This window comes from Falco peregrinus, chromosome 3 (genome assembly GCF_023634155.1).
Source record: "Falco peregrinus isolate bFalPer1 chromosome 3, bFalPer1.pri, whole genome shotgun sequence".
Classification (NCBI taxonomy): domain Eukaryota; kingdom Metazoa; phylum Chordata; class Aves; order Falconiformes; family Falconidae; genus Falco; species Falco peregrinus.
The window spans coordinates 105692990-105712642 of record NC_073723.1 but is presented as its reverse complement, the minus strand read 5'-3'; the positions used below and the strand labels follow the sequence as shown (position 1 = coordinate 105712642).

At 39.1% G+C, this 19653-nt stretch overlaps 1 protein-coding gene across 8 annotated transcripts in view; it reads right to left on the bottom strand.

The window, feature by feature from the left end:
• Positions 1-589: 589 nt before the first annotated feature.
• Positions 590-19653, bottom strand: part of C3H1orf159 (chromosome 3 C1orf159 homolog) — a 28955-nt gene continuing 9891 nt past the window's right edge. For 2 of the 8 annotated variants that reach the window (XM_055800294.1, XM_027787576.2), the window contains exons 2-10: positions 18181-18297; positions 13566-13656; positions 11969-12044; positions 9917-10021; positions 8981-9046; positions 7510-7644; positions 5421-5446; positions 5053-5083; positions 590-3334 (exon numbers count right to left, since the gene is read on the bottom strand). In XM_055800294.1, coding sequence (XP_055656269.1) covers positions 3237-3334; positions 5053-5083; positions 5421-5446; positions 7510-7644; positions 8981-9046; positions 9917-10021; positions 11969-12044; positions 13566-13637 — 609 coding nt within the window. In that variant the 5' untranslated portion in view covers positions 13638-13656; positions 18181-18297 and the 3' untranslated portion in view covers positions 590-3236. The other 6 variants (XM_055800296.1, XM_055800292.1, XM_055800293.1 and 3 more) reach the window with 6 other exon arrangements.

Genomic DNA, 19653 nt, shown 5'->3' with positions numbered 1-19653 from the left:
AAACACAAGATACGTTTGTAACAAAAGTACCAAATTCCCAGGAAGAGAAGGGAAAGAACACACTTTTTAAACTTAATCAGAGATCAGATATCCAAACTCTCCCTCAAACCCAAGACCAAAATCCTTCACTTCAGCTGATAAGAAATCATCCTGATTATCTCAGCTTCTGGTACATTTGGCACTGCTTAACAACATCCTTTTTTTAGTTTTCTTGCAACTCCTGCTATCTCCTTTGAATTTAAGCCAACATATGCCAATATAAAAACGATGTCATTTGCTTATAAAGCTACATTCTCTGCCAAAGAGTTACTTCCATGCCACTACAGGCAAAACCATTATGGGTGGGTTTTGCCATATGGTTAAGGTAACAAGATGTGAAGATACAGTCTACAGAAGAAGAGCCTGGCTATCCTACTGTAGATCATTCAGCAGCCCTTTTTTTTTTTTTAGAAAAAAATCACCTTCAGTTCTTGTGGAGGCAATATGCCATATGAGCTGGAAGAATGATCTACTTTGGGTGTTAATTTTCCTACCTTCTTTCTGTACTTGAAGAGGAAACACATGAATGACCTCCACAGTCATTAAAAAAGCTCAAATGTTTATTTTGGCACAATTTAAAAATATACAAATACATTAAATATCAGGGTTCATTAAAGCACATTTTTTAAAATATATATAGGTATGTATTATTATTTTAAAGGGGGATGGAAACCAAAACACCACATTATATATTTAATTTGACAGTGCAAACAAATGAGAAACTGTTTAGACCAGGAGTCCACTGTGTCAGACAGCAACAAAAGCTGAACAGTTCCTGAAACACACACACAAAAAGTAAAAATATCTGCTGCATTTAAAAGAGTTTGCTGTGCTGGGGGAAAGAGTATGGGAAAGGGAAGAGATGTTATCATCGAGAAAAACTTGACTGCAGAGAAGTTAAAGCATTAGATGCTTGACATTAAGCTAAGTTACAAGACAGGATGAGATAGGGTTCAGACAGTACAATGACGTGAATGATCCTTCAATAATTTATGTATAGAAAGAATATATTAGCAACTAAGCAATATACAAGAATGCACTATCATCAACAGGTTTGCAAGCAGAAACTCCCTGCTTTCAAAGTTGCAGTTTCTTGGCATTATTTGCATAGTTACTCCTTTTCCTTCGCAGTTAGGAAAATATTCAGCAACTAAGTTCAGGAAAAACCTATGATCTCCAGACATAATTTCTACCTGTGGAAAATCGCAGCAGCACAAAGATAACAAGACATCAAAAATGACAGAAACAAAACTGCCACCTACTGAACTTGGAACATCTGAATTATAAAGCACATTTTATGTTGAAAGCTGAAGGGTCTCAAAATGGCTTTGTCTGCTGTCTTAACCTTCTCTTCTATTGGACAAAAACTAATTTATCATTGTGATAGACAATCTTAAATTTCTCCATACTGCAATTCAAGCTTGCCTTTTTTTTTTTTGGCACAGGAGTCTCTCCATGGTTTGTTCTTTACCCCCAATCTTTGCCCTAACTTGTTTGGATGCTACAAGAGATCGCATTACCTTGTCAAGGGGAGCTATAAAATACAACTGCACTGAAACTTACATAGAAACAGGTCTATTCAACAGATAAATATATCTCCTCCCATTCCAGATCTCATCTTTTTGCTTTGAATAAGCTTTTAACCACAGAGAAAGGGAATCTGGGTCACAAGGTTTGGACTCTCCATATGGATGTCATGTCAACTCAAGACAGTTATGTTCACATTTTCCTGAAAAAGAGAACTGACTGTTCCAGTTTATGTTCATGCCAATGGATGCTGATGAAGAGCTTCCAAGTAATTTATTTTAGGAGCACAGACCCATAATGGAGTGCCAGCTAAACCAAAACAGGCAACAGCAACACAGGTAGGTGGGAATGCACAAGCTGCATAGTTATAATTTCACATACGGTGACAGTGACACTTCAACCAATTTAGCAACCTCAGGTTTTTCACTTATTTCCCAGTCACCCACTCTTATGCCCATACCACTGTGTCCATGATGCCAATATATGTGTTCACATGGCAACAGAGTCAACCATACCAGGAAATAAATTAGGGAAGGATAACCTAGCCAAGAAGTTATTTTACAGCTACTTTAATTTCCTGATCAAGTGACTACTCAGCCACACAGCTGGCATAAGATGGGCCAGAACAAGCATCTGAGAGCAGGGGTATTTAGGCTGGCACTTTCAACAAGGAAATACTTGTTGAGCTCTGTCATAAGGTGCTGGCCTGCAGATGTCAGGCACGTTAACAAAGGGCTTGACCAAAGAAACCCCTTATTGCATTGGCAGAAATTCACTTGACCTCTCCAGTTTGTCTCAGTACTCACCAAGATGTTTAATGGATGCACAGCTACCCTGCAGGAATTTTGGTTTCCCTTCAACTACTGTGTTAAAGGAAGGAAGCTATCAGAGACAGCCTTTGCAGGACAGACATAGCAGCCTATCAGTTACAAAGCCATAGCAAATGGCTCTTTATCCAAGGACAGAGTTGAAGCCAATTGGAAAAGCTTCCCAACAAATTCCCACCCTCGGGATTGGACCCATACCGACCATGGCCTTCAAAAGCACCAAGAACAACAGTATCTGGATAGTGGGTCTACATTCACAGTTAAAACCCAGGGTCAGCTATGTCATAGGCTGAAGAGGATGCTTCAGGAGGCATCGTTTTTTGCTTCAAAAGGATACTGCGTGTTAAGTATCGTTATACTGTCCTACAACATTAAAGCAGTGGCACTTAGTGTTAGCATTTACAAGTGGGTCCTTCAAACAAGTCCACATCCTTGAGTAATCGCAGTATTTTGTGTTGGCCTGCAGCACTGAGACATTCAGCTCTGGGGACACAGAACACATCACAACACAGGAAGAACTTGCCAAAACTAAAAGTGTACCAAAGAAAGGCAGATTCTTTAAAGACTTAAAACACAGCATCTGTAGGAGACAAATGAAACCACAGAGCTGGAACAGTGCATTTCAAGATCACCAAAGCAGTTCACCAAACTGGATGTAGCCTGCCATCAGTATCTTTGCATTAGTTCACTTCTCTGTTAACACTTGGCACAAACCCTTTGATACGGTAATTTGGCTTCCATTTAGGTCAGCTGCTTGCGATGTTTTCCTGGCACTTCAGTGGATTCAGAAAAAGTTTCTTCGACACTGTGTACACTTATAAATTCCTCAGTCAAGAATGAAGGCTAAACATTGCTGACCCTGGTTTCGGAAGAAGAGATCATAGCAGCAGATGCAGACGTCACTAGTGACCGTTCTCGTCTGACATATCGTGGCTTCCGAACTGAAATGGTGGGCACAGAAACATCATTAGCACCTGCTGTATAGACATGCCTTTATCATTAATTCATAATACCACATGCCATCCAATAATTCCTGACTGACCAAAGTCATTCTGGACCTTAAAAAAACCCACAAAACCAACCAACCAAAAACCCAAAACAAACCACAAAAACCCCTACAATGAGCTGATATAGCAAAAATCCACAAATAAACTTTTTTAAACAAGCTTCTAATGGCCTACTAAGTAAAGGTGCTCATTACAAACTGGCATTTCCGTTATTTGTGAGCATTTATAGCACTTTTTAAGCCCTAACAAAAGCCCCCTCAACTTGTGCTTTCTTTTTAAACAGAAGTATGAATTAAGGTAAGGAAACTGACTTTTCACAAGCAGCACTGGCTGTCAGTTTAACAGCCAGACCCAGACCAATTTTGGAACACATCTACAAAATGTTTAAAAGTTAAAGACTGCATTAATAAAAATCAAATTTTAATTATAGCATCTTGATTAAAAAGGCCTATGCATGCATAAGAAGTGAGCCAGAAAATTTGCTGAGCTTAGGTGGCCATTATTTCTCAAGTTTTTTTACAAGATGTGGTCCGTCTCACTTTTGAGTCACCAGGTTCTGTCATTGTCTTGAAAGTACACAGATCAAGCATAGAGACAAGATATTTTACTGTATTACCCTGGCCAAATAAATCCAGTTTCCTAGCCACTCTAAATTAAATTTCATGTATGTAAAATTTTCTGTCGTTTGCAAAACATAACCTTCCCTACCTACTTCTTTTTGAACTTTGTTACATGGTCAGAGACACTTAAAAGAATGCCTCGATTTGATTAGGTGCAATCCAATGCCCTTTTAAATATGTATTTTGGGAGAGTCACATTTAGATATTTCATGCTTTATCAGGCTCCCACTGGCTCATTAATAAGAGCAGCACGTACTATTTCCTAGAAGTAGCACAAATTTAGAGGCCCACCAAAAAAAGTTTTTGCTCTTAGATTACCCAGATCTGGTCTGAAACAGTGGACTAGAGCGCAAACTTCTCAGTAATATTTATATGTAGAAATTACAAAAAACTGGGGAGGAAAACTGAGACATGCCAATTAGTTGAAATCTTCCCCAAGAAATAAATTTCTGCCAGAGTTTCACATGAATTAAAGAGACAACCTACAAAAACTCCACACCTCACATACACACACAACTGTATATTGCAAACAGTCTGTGTTATTTGTTTGAAGAAGCTAATAATCTTCAAATCAGCAAGCCTGAAAATGAGTCAACATGGCATCATCAAGAAGATTCCAGTCCTGAAAATAGATCCCAGGCTGAATAATTTATTTTTGAGCACTTGTGAAAAAATACTGCATCTAGTTGTAAGGCTCTGTCTGTTAGGGCAGGGAAGTCAGAGATCCATTTTAGGAGCTGTCAAAGATCTATTTTAACATAAAGTACTCCATCAATACTGTATGCCTACATTAATTAAAACAATAAATCCTATCAAAAAGGTCTACTAGACAGATTTCACTGAATTTCTGTCCCCCTCAACGGATTCCACAGTTTATACCAGGCTTTACAGGTGATTATTTTGACTTTCTGTGTGTTCTTTGCATATCCACTTTGAGATAGTCATTGCCTGCTTTTCAATAATGAGCTGCATAAAAGGGAAGCCAACAGGTAAAATATTTATAGCAGCATGCCCCAGAGAACAGTTCCTCACCTGAAGAAGCTGGGGGAGGTATCATGGATGCCTGCATAACAGAAGAATGATCATGTCAAAAAAAGCACCTTTTGTCCTCACAGTCTTTCATTAAAAAACACAGGAACATTATTCTAGGGATCCAGTGATATTTACTGTGTACATAGTCTTTCCTGGAGAAAGTAACTAGAATCCATACGGTCAGATATTCATCTTTCACCTTTTTTTCCAGTTTGGACAGAAAAACCCAAAACATCTTTTTTTTTTATTATTTCAGCCTCTCATACATCAGACTAAGTAGCTCCCTAATGAACTGGTAAAACTTTTGAGTTATTGCTTACTTTGTTTTATGGTTGCTTGTTCCTATTGGAAGGACAGAATTTACTTACTGTTTCACTAGGCTGGAGAACAGATGCTAAAAGAGAGAGAAAGAGAGAGACTAACCATCATTTATCTAGAAGGGTAGAACTGCTAGTTTTCTAAAAACACATGCATGCAACAGAATAGTTCTATTGTTAAAAAATAGATCTTTGTCACAAAGACTACCAAAATAGATCAGAACATTCAGAAATCCCATTAGTAGAATACATTGTCTGTAGGACTCTTTTCAAGATTAGAGATAAATGGTTGCAAAGGTCTCCAAGAACGACTTATTTTGCTTTCAAAGAAGGTAGCCACAGCAGTATCTCTCTAATATGAAGAGGTTTCAATAGGAAAAATGGCACTTTGAGCCAACTACCAGAAAAAGGCAGTACAAACATATAACAATTGAGCAGTGAAAGATGCAACCGTTTTATACAAGAAGTTGCTGCCTTTATTGGCCACATGATAATCATCATCCAGACAGAATGAAAGCTAACATGATAAAAAGCCAGATAATTTTTTCTAATGCTTCTCCTTCAAAGGGGGGACATCAACACTTCAGCCTGCTGGACCAGAGTGAGCTACCAGTACAAAATGGGGAAGTCAGGCCAGTATCACTGAAGCCTCAACAGAGGCCTGGTGCTCTGCCACCTTAGAAATGTCATAGGACAACAGCTCTTGACCCACTTAGAAACTGAAGGAGAATCTTGTACTAACTAAATCTACTTAAAGACACGTGCAAAAGCAACCTAGAGGTTTCAATATGGCAGTTGTGATTAGGAAACAAACAGTTCCTGTGGCACTGATCATTTTAGACTTCAGGCAGCTACTGTTGTATACTTTCACATGAAATTATACCCCAGAGACTGGAAATGTGATGTTCCATCAAGTTACTACTGACTAGATACAACATTCTTAGCCAAACAATGGATTTGTAGTGCTCCACCCACTCCTTTTTCTTTTTAAGCCTATTTCTATTGTGGTAGTCTAACTTGAGCTTGGTCCTGTAAGACATGAATGAAAATAAAAGGTCTATTTGTTCAGCAGACCCAACCAGTAACCAGCTTGCTTTCAACAGAAGGAGCTCTAACACAGCAAATGTTGTGATGGAGGTTGTCATGGGAATCATTCAAAGGGACTGCACAGAAGGGGTGAGACAGAGCCATAGATGAGCCTCAGCTTCATGCAAAACACTGGGTGAAATGGAGACTTCACCTAGACACACAGAACAACTTCACAGAAACTGAAGCATCTGAAAAAGCCAGCTACGTAAAGTCTTGGTGCGCTAAGGCTAAGCACATCCCAGGTATTCTCTCCCTAGCTTTTCTGGAATCACTTTGGCATAAAGTCAGATCACTGCATTTCAGTTACATGGCTTCATTTCTCAGTAACATGAATGGCAGAAATAAAGAAAAGATTTCATTATAAGTGAACACCTCAGCTTTTCTTTTTTTTAAAAAAAGGCAGTTAACTCTTCCAAGCCCACATAAATCCTGCATTTAAAGGGCAAACACATGAATGAGTAGTGCAATAATGAGGAACCTCAAATTCCATTCCCTTTCTCCTGCTGCTGATATAACTGAGGTAAGTAGACTGCCCTTTAGTATTATAGTTCCCTTCTCTTGAAACAAAGAATAAACAACTGCTATTTGTAAAGCTTTAGAAATGTCTGGCATTTTGTGTACTGAAATCAACAAGTGTTATTAAGTTCTATAAAAATGCCCTCTGTGCAAAAGCACCGCCTGACTTTTTTCTTCCTCCTTTTTGAAATCAGCTATCTAATATTCAGTGACATCTAATATCAAGCATTGTAGTCTGGTAAATCTTTGAAAGCTACAAAAAGCAATAGCTGGGTTAGTGAGAGATACTGTGTGATATGCACCCACCTAAGCACACTTAGACTGACCACACACATACTCTGCATTGCCATGAAAACATGATACTCCTAGCAGGAGAAAATTTGTCATTACTTTGCATTGCTTTGGATGATCAAAAGACATAGCAGGAGCTACATTAAGTTGGAACAGACATGAAGAAATTTAAAAGGTTTTAAATTAAGAAACAGAGCAAGGGCCAAAACTTCAGAGATTAAATAGACAATTAGAGGTATTTTACCTTTGTTTCTTCTGTAGAAAACATTAGGAAGTTTATTGGCACGTTTGAGGTAGAAGAAAGAAGCAACAGACAGAATCAGGAATAAACTGATGAAAAAAGTCCCTAAGATGAGAGAGGCTGCCACTTCTGGGCCCCCTGTACAGGAAATAAAAAAAAAAAGGGGAAAAAAAAGAGAGGGGAGGGAAAAGACTATTATTGACTAGAAATTTCTTCTAACAGAAGGGTAAAACAAAGGAAAAAAAAACCCAGTGATTTTTTTTAAATATACATGTAGACCTCACTGAAACATTTGCAAATGTATCTTTCAATACTCATTTCATTAAATGAGCAACTCCCCCAACCCCACCTGACAAATGTCAGGAAAGCCTTAGTCTCTACTTTCCTGAAGACAGTCACAATTTTTTCATCCATCATTCTGTTTCTTTTACATAACTTTCAAAACCAGTGCTGGGAGGCACTCAGCGTTAACATTCTTTTATTCCTTAAAGTCTCCTAAAGACAGGACTAGCCAACAGACGACATACCAGTGGTACAGTACACCCAGTATTATGTTTTCCACAAGTGACTGATATGGAAACCGTCTCAGGGAGGCAGACATTAGCAAACGGTGCCCTCCCTCCCCTCGATTCTGCTTTCCCTCAGAAAATGCCCTGTAAATTTATTCTGCTATTTTATTTATTTGGAATTATGATCCCAAAGAGGAAGTATTTTAAGAAACAAAAGTAGTTTATGATCTTGCAGACAAACTAAGACAACAGATCTATCTGATAAGCTCTGTTTGAGAAGTCCACACTCTGAAGAGCACCAGATACTTCAAGTATACACACATGGCAAATGTTAGAAAGGGCTCAGCAGCACCCAAGTTTGACATGGCTGTTTAGCATTCCTTTTTAAGAGTGCTGATGGTAAGCACTCACCCTGTAACACTAAATCACTTCATGCGGTATCCTATCTCTTCCTAAAGTGTGCAATGCTGCCATCTAAATATTCTCAATTTGTATTATTCTTACCAGTGTCGAACAAGTATTGTTAGGAGACTAAGCAGAAATGACTGGCCAGCAGTGATAAAAATCAACCTACAGAAAGGCTAACCAAGATGTAACCGATGTGTAACGTATTGCCTCACTACTAAAATGAAAGCTCTTGCAGCATGAGGTTCAAGACTCAAGTTATGGGGTTTCATAAATCACCAGCTCAACCCGTACCAGAAGATCACTTGAAGATCACTAAGACAAGATGAAAGAACCATTTAGTAAAATAGTGTTACCTGAAAATTCAACTCTGAGACTTATAAAAGACTCTTTTTGACAAGAAGCAAGAAAAAGTAGAAATGGCTACTGCATTTAGAATTAAACATATGGTACAGAAAAACATTATTTTACAACTTGTTTCAAATGCCATGACATGAAGTGGCTGGTATGCAGTGAACAATCACAAAGCCTGCACTCAGTAACTATTTCCATTTACTCACCTATGTTCTGTATGAAAGGAGTTACGGTGCTTATATTCATTTGGAAATTCATTCCTCTGATACCAGCTGTAATCAAAAAGAATTTTTTAAAGTAAAATCCGACAAAACCTACAGATTTATTGAAAATCTTGGTAAAAAGCTATTACACTTCTCAGTAATTGTTTGACGTTGTATAAGAATCCCGATATCTCCCATGAAAAATCCATTCTTTACATCACTTCTGAGAATTTCAAAAAAAAAAAAGGAAGCAGACAAGCATCATCACAATTTGTCCAAAAAAAAAATCATTCGCTAGTGCATTTCCCAGAAACTTAGATAAAGTTTCTTATCTCTTTCATTAAAAATATTTAGGAAGGAATTGAACGGTTCTCACCTTCCAAACAAAGAACACATACAAAATTAATCTAGCCTTCTTAATATAGATTTTTCAAAGAACTCAAGTACAGTCTGAGCTATTTTGTGCTCTGGAGAAGTCCCTAGCAAATGCCCACAGCAAATACCTTTTTCTCACAGCAGAAATTAAAGCAGCCACAAAATTCAGTATTCAATGTATATTTGATACAGGTCCCACCTTGTAAGTTTAATCATTTTGATGTTTAGGACTTTATTTTAAAAAATTACACTGGGCAGAATGATTTTTTTTCGGGGGTGGGGGTGGGGTGGCTGTTAATGTTGCATTTGTCTTTGCAGATTAGGTACTGGAATAGTTCCACAGCACTCTGCAAAGTTTCTGCAAATTTTCCTTAAGTTTTGTTGCATGTTCAAAAGCTCAAAGTTACATCAGGACTTTGGAAAAAGTTGAAGTTTTACTGGAGGTGGGGGGGAATCTACAATATTTGATGCCTTCTTGAACAGTCTTTACTGCACCATGCATGCATGAAGAGATCTCAGTGCCAAAAAACACCCATCAAAATAAAGGAATGGTAAATGACTCACTATTTCTGCATTCAGTTAGATTGGAAGCAGACGAAACAGGAAGGGTTTCATTTTTGCATTTAATGCAGCTGCTACTACCATCTTCATTCCATCGCCTGTAACAACCTGCATAAGATGTACTGAAGTTTGAAAACAACAAAAGCGACACTGGAGATACTTCCTAGTCTTCAAAAAGAGGCAGGGGTAACAGAAATTCCCTCCCTTTGGTCTACTGGTTACAAGCATCACCTGCTTCCTATTATATTACACAAGTTAAAAGGTTTCATTTCAAAGTGTTTACTCCAGAAAAGATATAACCTTTTTGAGGGCCAAAAAGGAGTTACAAGCAAAGGACTCCCAGAGGGCAATTTCAGCACAGCTCCATTCACTGCTTCACATGTTTTAGTTTTGAGAAAAACAGGAAGCGTAACAACCTGTAACTATTCCAAACAATACTAGAAAAGCAGGAGAACTTTATGTTTATTTTCAGAGGTCATACACCATTGAAACAAAATGTAATGCCATTTTAATATATAGCACTGAAAACAGAAGTAGGCAGGGACAAAGATGCTAAGAACCAGAAAGAGTATACTTGGATGAAAAAAGATGCTGGCATCTCTATATTCAATCACTTGAAGTGCAGCAAGCTAAAAATATGAATACTGCCATAATACAGTCTTTTTCCTGTGCCTCAGTCATGTCAAGTATTGTACTATTTGTTTCACTTTAAGAAGAACCCAAGCCTGTTTAAACTATACTGTGACAGATGGCGAGTGTTTTATATCAGTCACCCTACCATGCAAGCTGGAAACTGATTAAACTTTAATCTTGGCCTATGTCTTTGATGTTCAAATCTCAATTTATGTTTAAATGCACATGCTGCTATGTCTTTGTTAAGAAAAAAATATTTTAGGGCACATCTTCAGTAACAACTTCATTTTATACAATAAAGCTGTGGTGGTTTGACTTGAGACATGAAGATTCCTATTAGATCATATTACAGTCTACACTTAACAGAAAAAATACTGGGCTGGCTAAAATCCAGTTCTATAGAGCCCTGCACTGAACTGGTATCAATTATCCCATAAAGCAAACCATTAGTAAGGTGCTGATTTTAAAACAGCTCTGCTGCTATGTTTTCCTTAAGAGAGAAGCAGTATGTTTGATGCCCACAGTAATAAATTACTTCTGACATCTAATCTAAAACCAAACAGACTCGATGTAAGGGCAAAGACTTTCTACAGTAATAGGAAGGAAGCATCAAAGCACTCATCGGACACCAAAGATAGGTAGATTATCAATTTACAATAAGATTTAAAAGAACACAATCCCATAACTTAGAGACAATTGTTTATACCGTATCTAAGATCATTTAGAAGCAGAAATGAATGCAATAAGTGAGGCAACAGTTAGAGAAGCTAACAAACCAGTAAAAATAGATATGCTTAAAATGCTTTAACAACCAGCACAAAGAAGTGACTGAACCCAGAAGTGGACCCCAATTTTTAAAAAGTCATGAACTCTCCTGTTACTATGGGCTCTGAAGACATTTTCCCGCCTTTACTCTCAGATTTTAAATAAAACGGCATTAAAAAAAAGAAGTACCCTTTTGCTACTGCTGGGAGAGTGACACAAGTTTTTAACTCAATTTAGAAGAAAACAACTCTACATATATGGCACAAGGAAGAATGAGGCATTCTGTGCTAACAAGACAATATTGAAATTATTCTTAAAGTTCCCTTAGATACACATTACAGCATTTTTGCCTTTTTTTTTTTTTTTTAATGCTCATTGTATGGGCTTTTAAGCATTTACAATAGCTCTTACATAATCCAACTTCACACTAAATAAAAGATAAAGAATAACTTTACTACTAGCTGTCTATTCTCCTTAACATGCAAAAACAACATTTCACATCATAAGAAACATTACCTTCTTTATACAGAGGAAGAAAGACTTCTATAGGTAGATGCACTAATAATTTTTTTTCACTCATCAATTAATCAGGTGCTGTATTTTGGTGTTAACTGTCAAAAACAATCTGGAATTTTATTAAGCAATGACACACTATACCTGGACTGCACTGGTTGGTTACTGGACAGGAACTGTTTGAATCCAACATATCTACACAGCATTCTGTTTCTGAAACCTAAGAAAAGTAATTACATTTCACACAGGTAAGTTTACTAAAATGCTTCAACAACAAAAATCTATAGAGAACATAGAGGAATAAGCAGTAACTGCACTTAAAACGTGCTGCAACTTTTTCTTTTTGCATTAAGCAACCTTACAAGGAAAGAACAAGCTCAATGCACTATCAAGCTGATTTTGACCTGGCAGCAGCCACCCAAATGAACACTTTGAGAACAAACGCACACTTGGCTGTTGACATGAGACAAAGCCTCAAAAAACTGCTTTAGAAATGTCCTTCACTGAAGAATTTAGGAAGTGTAATTCAGAGGGCGAGTTATCCTTCCCACAGCATGACACAAATGCCCTGACAGGTTTCCTTAGAAATACTATTGGCAAAATAACTGGAAAAAACCAGTTTTCACTAAATGCCCATATTGCAAGTGATAACATCTATATTGGGCAGAGCAATCCAGCAGAACTACAAAAGCTTCTTCCTTCAACATTTAATATAGAAGAATAACCTCACATATCCAGAAGGCACATAGTTTATTTTTATTTTTTGTTTATATAAAGCCAGTTTCAAAATTATTTACAAATTACAACAAGCTGTGACATAAGCTTAGAGAGAAATGGTTGTTGAAAACCCTGTGGTTCTTTCGATAGATATTAGTAAAATCCCATATAGACCTGGGCATATATCCACTCTCTGGATCCGTACAAGAAAAATAAGCCACAGATTTCCCACACCTTTTACAGTTTTGCAGGTACATTACCCTAAAAAACACAGCAAGTGAAAACAGTCTTAAAAAGGGATGAAGGATTCTTGGTCAAAAGTAACAAGACCTGATCTATATTCAGCCATCGAGGGAACTTAAATATACCTAACACATAACAGCCAGTATTCTGCTTATCAGCAAACCCCATCAAATCCAGGGGTGGGAAAGCTCAAAGCTATCAGAAGAAATGGTTGGGACTGTCAAAACTGAAATTAGTAGGGTGACTTCACACTGTTAGTGCATCATGAGGAGGCAGACTACAGTAAAGAACTAGATCTATAGATAGCATGCTTAAGACCAGTTTCTTAGAAAGTTTTGTTGGCCAAACTCTCCTGCAAGCAGAATTTTAGTCTGACATCCTTCTACGACTGCAAGCAGTGTTTGCTTCAGAGCTTCTCAGTCATTTGAGAAGTTAACATTTGGGTATCCATATTTCAGATTGCTTGTAGTTAAACTGCCAAGCAACTTGAAAAGTGTTTTTTTATCATCAAGGTGCTTTTTCTACATGGTGTGAGGCATTATCAGTTGCATCCCTGCTAGCCTACAAGCACACGACTAGGAAGAATTCAATGCTTTAATAGGCAATCAGCTATCATAGCAAATTGACTCACTGTAAAAGTTTCAGTTAATGACTGCTAGCAGTATAGGTCTTTCCTGTTGAATTAGAAAGCCTTCCATAAACTGCAATGTGAGAGGAAAATAATCCGATTCTTCTGTTTTCATAGCACCTAGCATGACAAAAAACATGATGAAGTACCTACCGAACTTTCAGTAGATTTGCTCGCAACTTCTGCTATGAGTCTAGTTAAGAGAAGGACATATGGCACCTCCATGCCCAGGAAAGATGCAGATCTAAATAAGAACAGGGAAAGAAATTAGAATGTCTTATTAATGACAGAGAAGTTATACTTTCCCTTTGTCAAGGAACTTTTGCCAACACATTCCTTTTATTTGAATGCAAAGGCCTTTAAATCAAATATGCTAGGGAGGAATGACTTACCTTGCTTCAAGATACAAATTTGAGACAATCAGAATTTTCCCTCCAGCTGCAGAGGGGCAGGTTTCTGGCTATGGCAGACTGTGGTTGCTAAGAAACAAGGAGCCTTATCAGTTTGCTCCGAACTGGGCCATGCAGAGACTATTCCACACCCAGGATCTAAAAATCAATGTGATTGCAATAGAACAGTTACAGCCTGGCACCACCACTGATAAGCCTCCCCACAGCTACAGGCTCCTCTGGCTGCAGCATTGAACTCCAATGGATTTGTATCGGGACAGAGAACACATGCCACTTCGAAAAGGCAATACTGCAATTAATTTCTCCCATGACAGCACAGTCATGAAACATTAATGAAGTCTGTCTGTTAATAAGTAGTATTTCTCAATTGCCCAAGAACAGACCTTGTCAACGTGGAACAGAATATTGTGGACAGTCTGCTACAAGCCTTTTTCTCTTCCCCTCCACCTTTGCCATGCAGCTCCACACGTAACCTAAAGCAAGCCCACATTTCTTACATTAAATTGTTTGGATAAACTAAAAGGCACTATGTCATGCTTGATCTGCATTTTTCAGATATTCCCTATGTCAATATTATAATATCTGCCTATTTTCTAGTCAATATAATGTTGGAAGCCACATCCAGTTCTCAAAACTATTGTATGTGCAGCCTGGTAGCTTTAGGAAAACAGAGTCTTTCATACTATAAATAAAACATTGGGGCAGGCAAGGCCCTCTAACCAGAGCATAGTAAGAGGAAAGCGTCTGACAGAAAGCGTTCAACTGTAGGAGAAAACTCCTTAGTGACTCATTTCACAAACTGAAATTCATTACTATTTTTGTTAAATAAAAATCCCGTGGATGAGTTTTCAATTACTGCAAAATATGTATCATGACCCTTGGCAAGTTGTTTTTCTGAAGAACAAAATCATTGAGCAGTTCCTGTGATTAATTTCCGTTCAGGTTTTTAAATCATTTACACATAGTCTGTTGCCTCAACTTCAAAATAAGATTAGTTCAGCTTGGTGGGAAAACTTGCTATTATCCCCTGCTGTCAGCTGAAGTCCCAGATCAAGGACTGAAAATCCTGAAAACCAAACTCATCTTACTGCTACAACTAATTTCCGCAGTTAGTGAGGACTGGGGCAGAGCAGGAAAAGCTTGCACTGTGGTAATACATTCCAATTTAAGCATAACAATGGATGTCAAGTCTGTCATCGTCAAGCTGCAGCACCCATCATTTCATCAGTTCACATTTACATACATATAAATAAAAAGACACCTATACTAAAATGAAAAGCAGACAGTCAATAAGTGCACAACGTGTGCAATGCCAGCTGACAAAGGATGAGCCACTGCCTGATCAGCCTTGCTGCTGGCAATGTAGATTATAGGAACCAAGGAATGTCAGCAGCGATGAGCCTTTGTACACACAGAGGTCCTCCAGAATGAGATACTCGGTGCTAGTTAGCTTCAGAAATCGTACCGACACCACACCCTGGAGCAAAAATTAAGATGTATTATGGCAGTTCACAGAACAGCTGGAAAGTGATGGCACTGCCAAAAGCAGCAGGGAAAATTTAGCTTTGGGAATTCTACACAAAGATGGAAAGATACATTTCTGATCTACAGCTGAGCTTATAAATTGCTGACCAAAAAGCTTTAATGTTATTTGTCAACAACACCTGAGGTGACAAGGTACCTCAAATGCAAACACCTGTTTTAACAGAAAGGTGAAGTCATCTCAGAAGGTAAAAGGAGACAAACTTTCTAGAGTGCAGTACATACCCCCCGAAGGCAAGAGCACCTAGCTTAGGGCTTTGATAGCAAGTTTCTTCTTGAGCACATCTGAGCAGGATAGAATCTACTTAGGACTCAAGAAACCCTTGCTGATGTAGGTGTTGCACCTGTGTAGGTTGACAGAGCTTTCCACTTGTGTATGACAGTATAAAAGAACTTATATAAATGCTATGAATAATTCTGGTTTAGATCACATTTGGTGTAACTTTAATATGCATGTTTAACCTTGTAAAACCAATATTTCTTTTTATACCTTTCTATTGCAGTAAAAATTGAGTATCACAAATCTAGGATTTTTCAAGGCAGTCCAGCAGAGTTTAATGTTAAACCAATCCTCACGATGTGCAGATGGATGGATGCATTTTAAACAAATACATATGCAGCGTTGTCCTTAATATCTATAAGCTTTCTACGATCTGTCTTCAGAAATGAGATATTGCTTCTTGGCTGAGAAAGTTTTCCTCTGGGGAAACCAGAGTTGGTAAAGACAGTTGCTGATAAATTCTTCATTGATTTGGATGCTACGTACAGATTTTTGTCAATACCCAATTATTATAATAGCTGTAAATACGAAAAAAAGGCAGATGAAGAAAGAATTTGCTTAAACAAGTATATTCTCGTTAGCTAGAAAAATACTTATTTTCAGGAACAAGTCATATTAAACAAGAAAACATTTGTGAAACTAGCCACTTTAAGTGCCAGATCTTCCTCTTTGTGCTATACAGCATAAATTCAGTATTGGTTGTTGCTGCATTAAAGGAGAACGGAATAATTTAGCAGGAAATACACTCACCCACCCCCTGCCTTCAGTGTACTGCCTTCTGTTTTTCCCTAAAGGGTTGTTATAATATTAGATCTGTAATTCCCCCCTCCAAGCAATGTCACAACAGTTGTATTTCCATTCCTGAAATAAATCAAGATACTAATCAACAATACTGTTGCATTTATGGGCAGATACTTGTTCACAGCCACTAGTGATTGTAACAAACTAGAACATCTGCCCTGCAGCTGTTCCAACAGAAACAGGACACCAGATCTATTTGCTCTCAAATCATCAGCCAATATTTTTTATTTCTCTGAGAGAGAGACAATACCTAAGCCTTTTATATATATATATGTATATGTATTTGCTGTCATTTGGTTGGTTTTTGTTTGAACAGGTTTTAACTACAGTAAAAGGAAAGCAAGAGATGAACAAGCTGCTTTAAAGCTTCCAAACAAATGGGATTTATTTTATGTTTACTCAATTTACATTTTACTCCAGGTCCCAAAACCACTTCTTCACATCCTACTGGATTCTCTTATCAGCCAGTAAAAATTTGATGCTTATTAGCATAATATATAAATAACTTCTGTCTGAATAATGCAGAAATTCAAGTCATGAATGTAACACTAGGTATCTTTTTTTAGGGTAATGCCTACGAAAGACATCAGACTTAAGCATCTATAATCTTTCTATGCAGTAATATGAAAAATAGATACAATTTATTATAGAGATATAGATATATTATAGATAGTGTTTCCTAGAGTCTGGTTGTGCCACACCTCAACAAGGTTGGAAAGAGCTTGTGACTAGTAAATCAGAAAACAACTCAAGTGCATAACATCCAAGACAGCAACATCAAGTAGGGATTTGTACTGTTAATTGGCCTCCCCATACAAAACCACAGAAGTAACACAACTCATTGTACTGCTTTGCAGCCACAAGTCAATCAACCATTCTATTGCCAACACAAACAATATTTTACACCATAATTTTAACTTTAGAAAGGAAAAGAGTCCTACAGCCTCTAGGACATTCAGTATACACAAATACTAACCATGCCTCTCTGAATGAGGTAGCTGAGGGTTTTTTTAAATTAAGTACGTGAATTTGATCAGGACTGGACACCCACAGCAAAACAATTTACAAGCCTACAGAATGAGTCTCATGTTTGGCAGCATTTTCTCTTTGGATTATGGAAAAAAGATAATGTCATGCACAAACTGGAGCCTAGAGTAAAAAGTATTATGCCTGAGATGCCAGAAGAGTTCTGAGAACACAGACATTTTAATTAAAACAAGTATTTCACACCAGAGTTCTACATTTGAAACAAATCTCAAATCACTGTCAACTTGGATCTCAAGTGCCACAATACATGTAAGATAAACACATCAAGATTCACTAAGGGAATTCTTCCTCTTGTTGCTTTTAAAAAAGAATGCAAACAATTCATGAACACTAAGCACTAGAAGACTTGCCTCCCACTCCTGGAAGCAAGCATTCTTTAATTCATCATTATGTCCACATTTTCAGTATCTTTCTTGCCTGAAGTATTCTGGAGCATTGTTTGAGCAAGGTAATTTTTTCAGGTACATGGAAAAAGATGACAGTAAAAAGAAACATTGCCTAAATTTCAGGTAGTTTTATAATCCACTTGGCAGATCAGAGTCTGAAACTATACCACACTCATTCTGCTACCAAAGGCTTTTTAATTTTTATGTGACCTCAAATCAGTCATGATAAAACAGTGATACCAGAAAAGTCAAAATGTAGTCTCACAAACGACAGATTTGTAAAGGCCTGAACTCTCACTTACCAGCTCCTTCAGAGGTATGCACTAGAACACTGCATCTTCCTCAGCTCACACAGAACGCTTGTGGTATGCGGTTTACTGCTGATTTCTCATTAACACTGCAACTGTTTCACAATAAACCTGCATGGTAGAAGAGCAGATATGGGTTGTGCTTAGGACAATCTTTTATAAACAAGGCTGAAGGAGGACTTGTTTTTCCAGCTTTCTTAACATACACCCATGAAGAGAACTGCGATCCCCACCCTTACATCAAAATGATTATGTAATAGGCCAGCAACCAACAATTAAAAAAACACACCTTCTGCTCAAGACAATTAAGGTATCTACTTTAAGCTAGGCTTTGCTTTAAAAGCAGTTACATACCTGGAATGTGCCTAGAGCACACACTAATTCACACTAACTGAATTTACTGTTGCTCAGTCAACAAAAACTTGGCAGTAACACATTCTGCTGTTGCAACAGCCGTTGCAGCCTTGAAAAACTGTGAGCAGAAATGAATAGTAGTGTGATTTGGTTGCCAGTAGTGTAGCCTACACTACAGGGAAAGATGCTTCGGAACCTGAACATATGCATGGCCTGTTTAGGGTCTGGGGGTTTCACCAAACAGTGCAACAAAAATGTGCGTACAGGGGTACGTATTTGCTCAAAGTTTCCCCAGGAAAAGAAAAACCCAACGAACAACAAAAAGCCATGGAACACCCACAACCCTAAAAAGTCTCACATTGCCAAAAAAAGGGTAGTAAACCGAGTTAACTAGGAAAAAAGTATCCAAAGTTTTACTGGGCCATGGGAACGAGACGATTGGTTTCCAAACGCCTCTCGAAAATACCACACTCCAACGCAAACCGTCTCAGGAAGGCAGGAGCCTTCAGCAAACCCGGGCACAGAAGAGCGCGGGGCGACTCTCCCCCGCTTCTCCCTACACGGCCACGGCCACGGCCGCCGCCGCCCCCTCGCCCGCCGCCCGGCCCACCGCGAGCCCGGGGGGGGCTTTCACCCCGGGGATGCGCCCACCCCGCCGCACCGCTCGCTAAAGTCCTTCCAACCGGCGCTGCCCACCCCCAGGACGCCGCCGGGGGCCGGCCCCAGCCCGCCAGGACACCGGAGCGGAGGGAGGCCCTGGGCCGCGGCCAGCACAGCGCTGCCCTCCCGGCGGCACTGGCGGGGCCCGCTACCGCCTGCGGCCGCACCGCCCTCCCCGCCTCGCCTCACCTGCCCGGCGGCGCCTCCCACGCCCCGAACAATGGGGCAACGCCCGGGAGCTCGCCACCCGCCCGGGGACTCGCTGCCCTCCTTCCCTCCCGCCTCCCTGCACGCCGCCGACCGGGCCTGCCTGACCACCAACCTCCACCGCCTCCTTACCTGAGGAAGCAACCTCCGGCAGCACCGGCGGCAGGTTCCCTTTCGTACCCCCCGCCCTCAGGCGGCGCCCTGCCCGCTCCTTCCCACGGCGCCCTGGGAGCTGTAGTTCCCGCT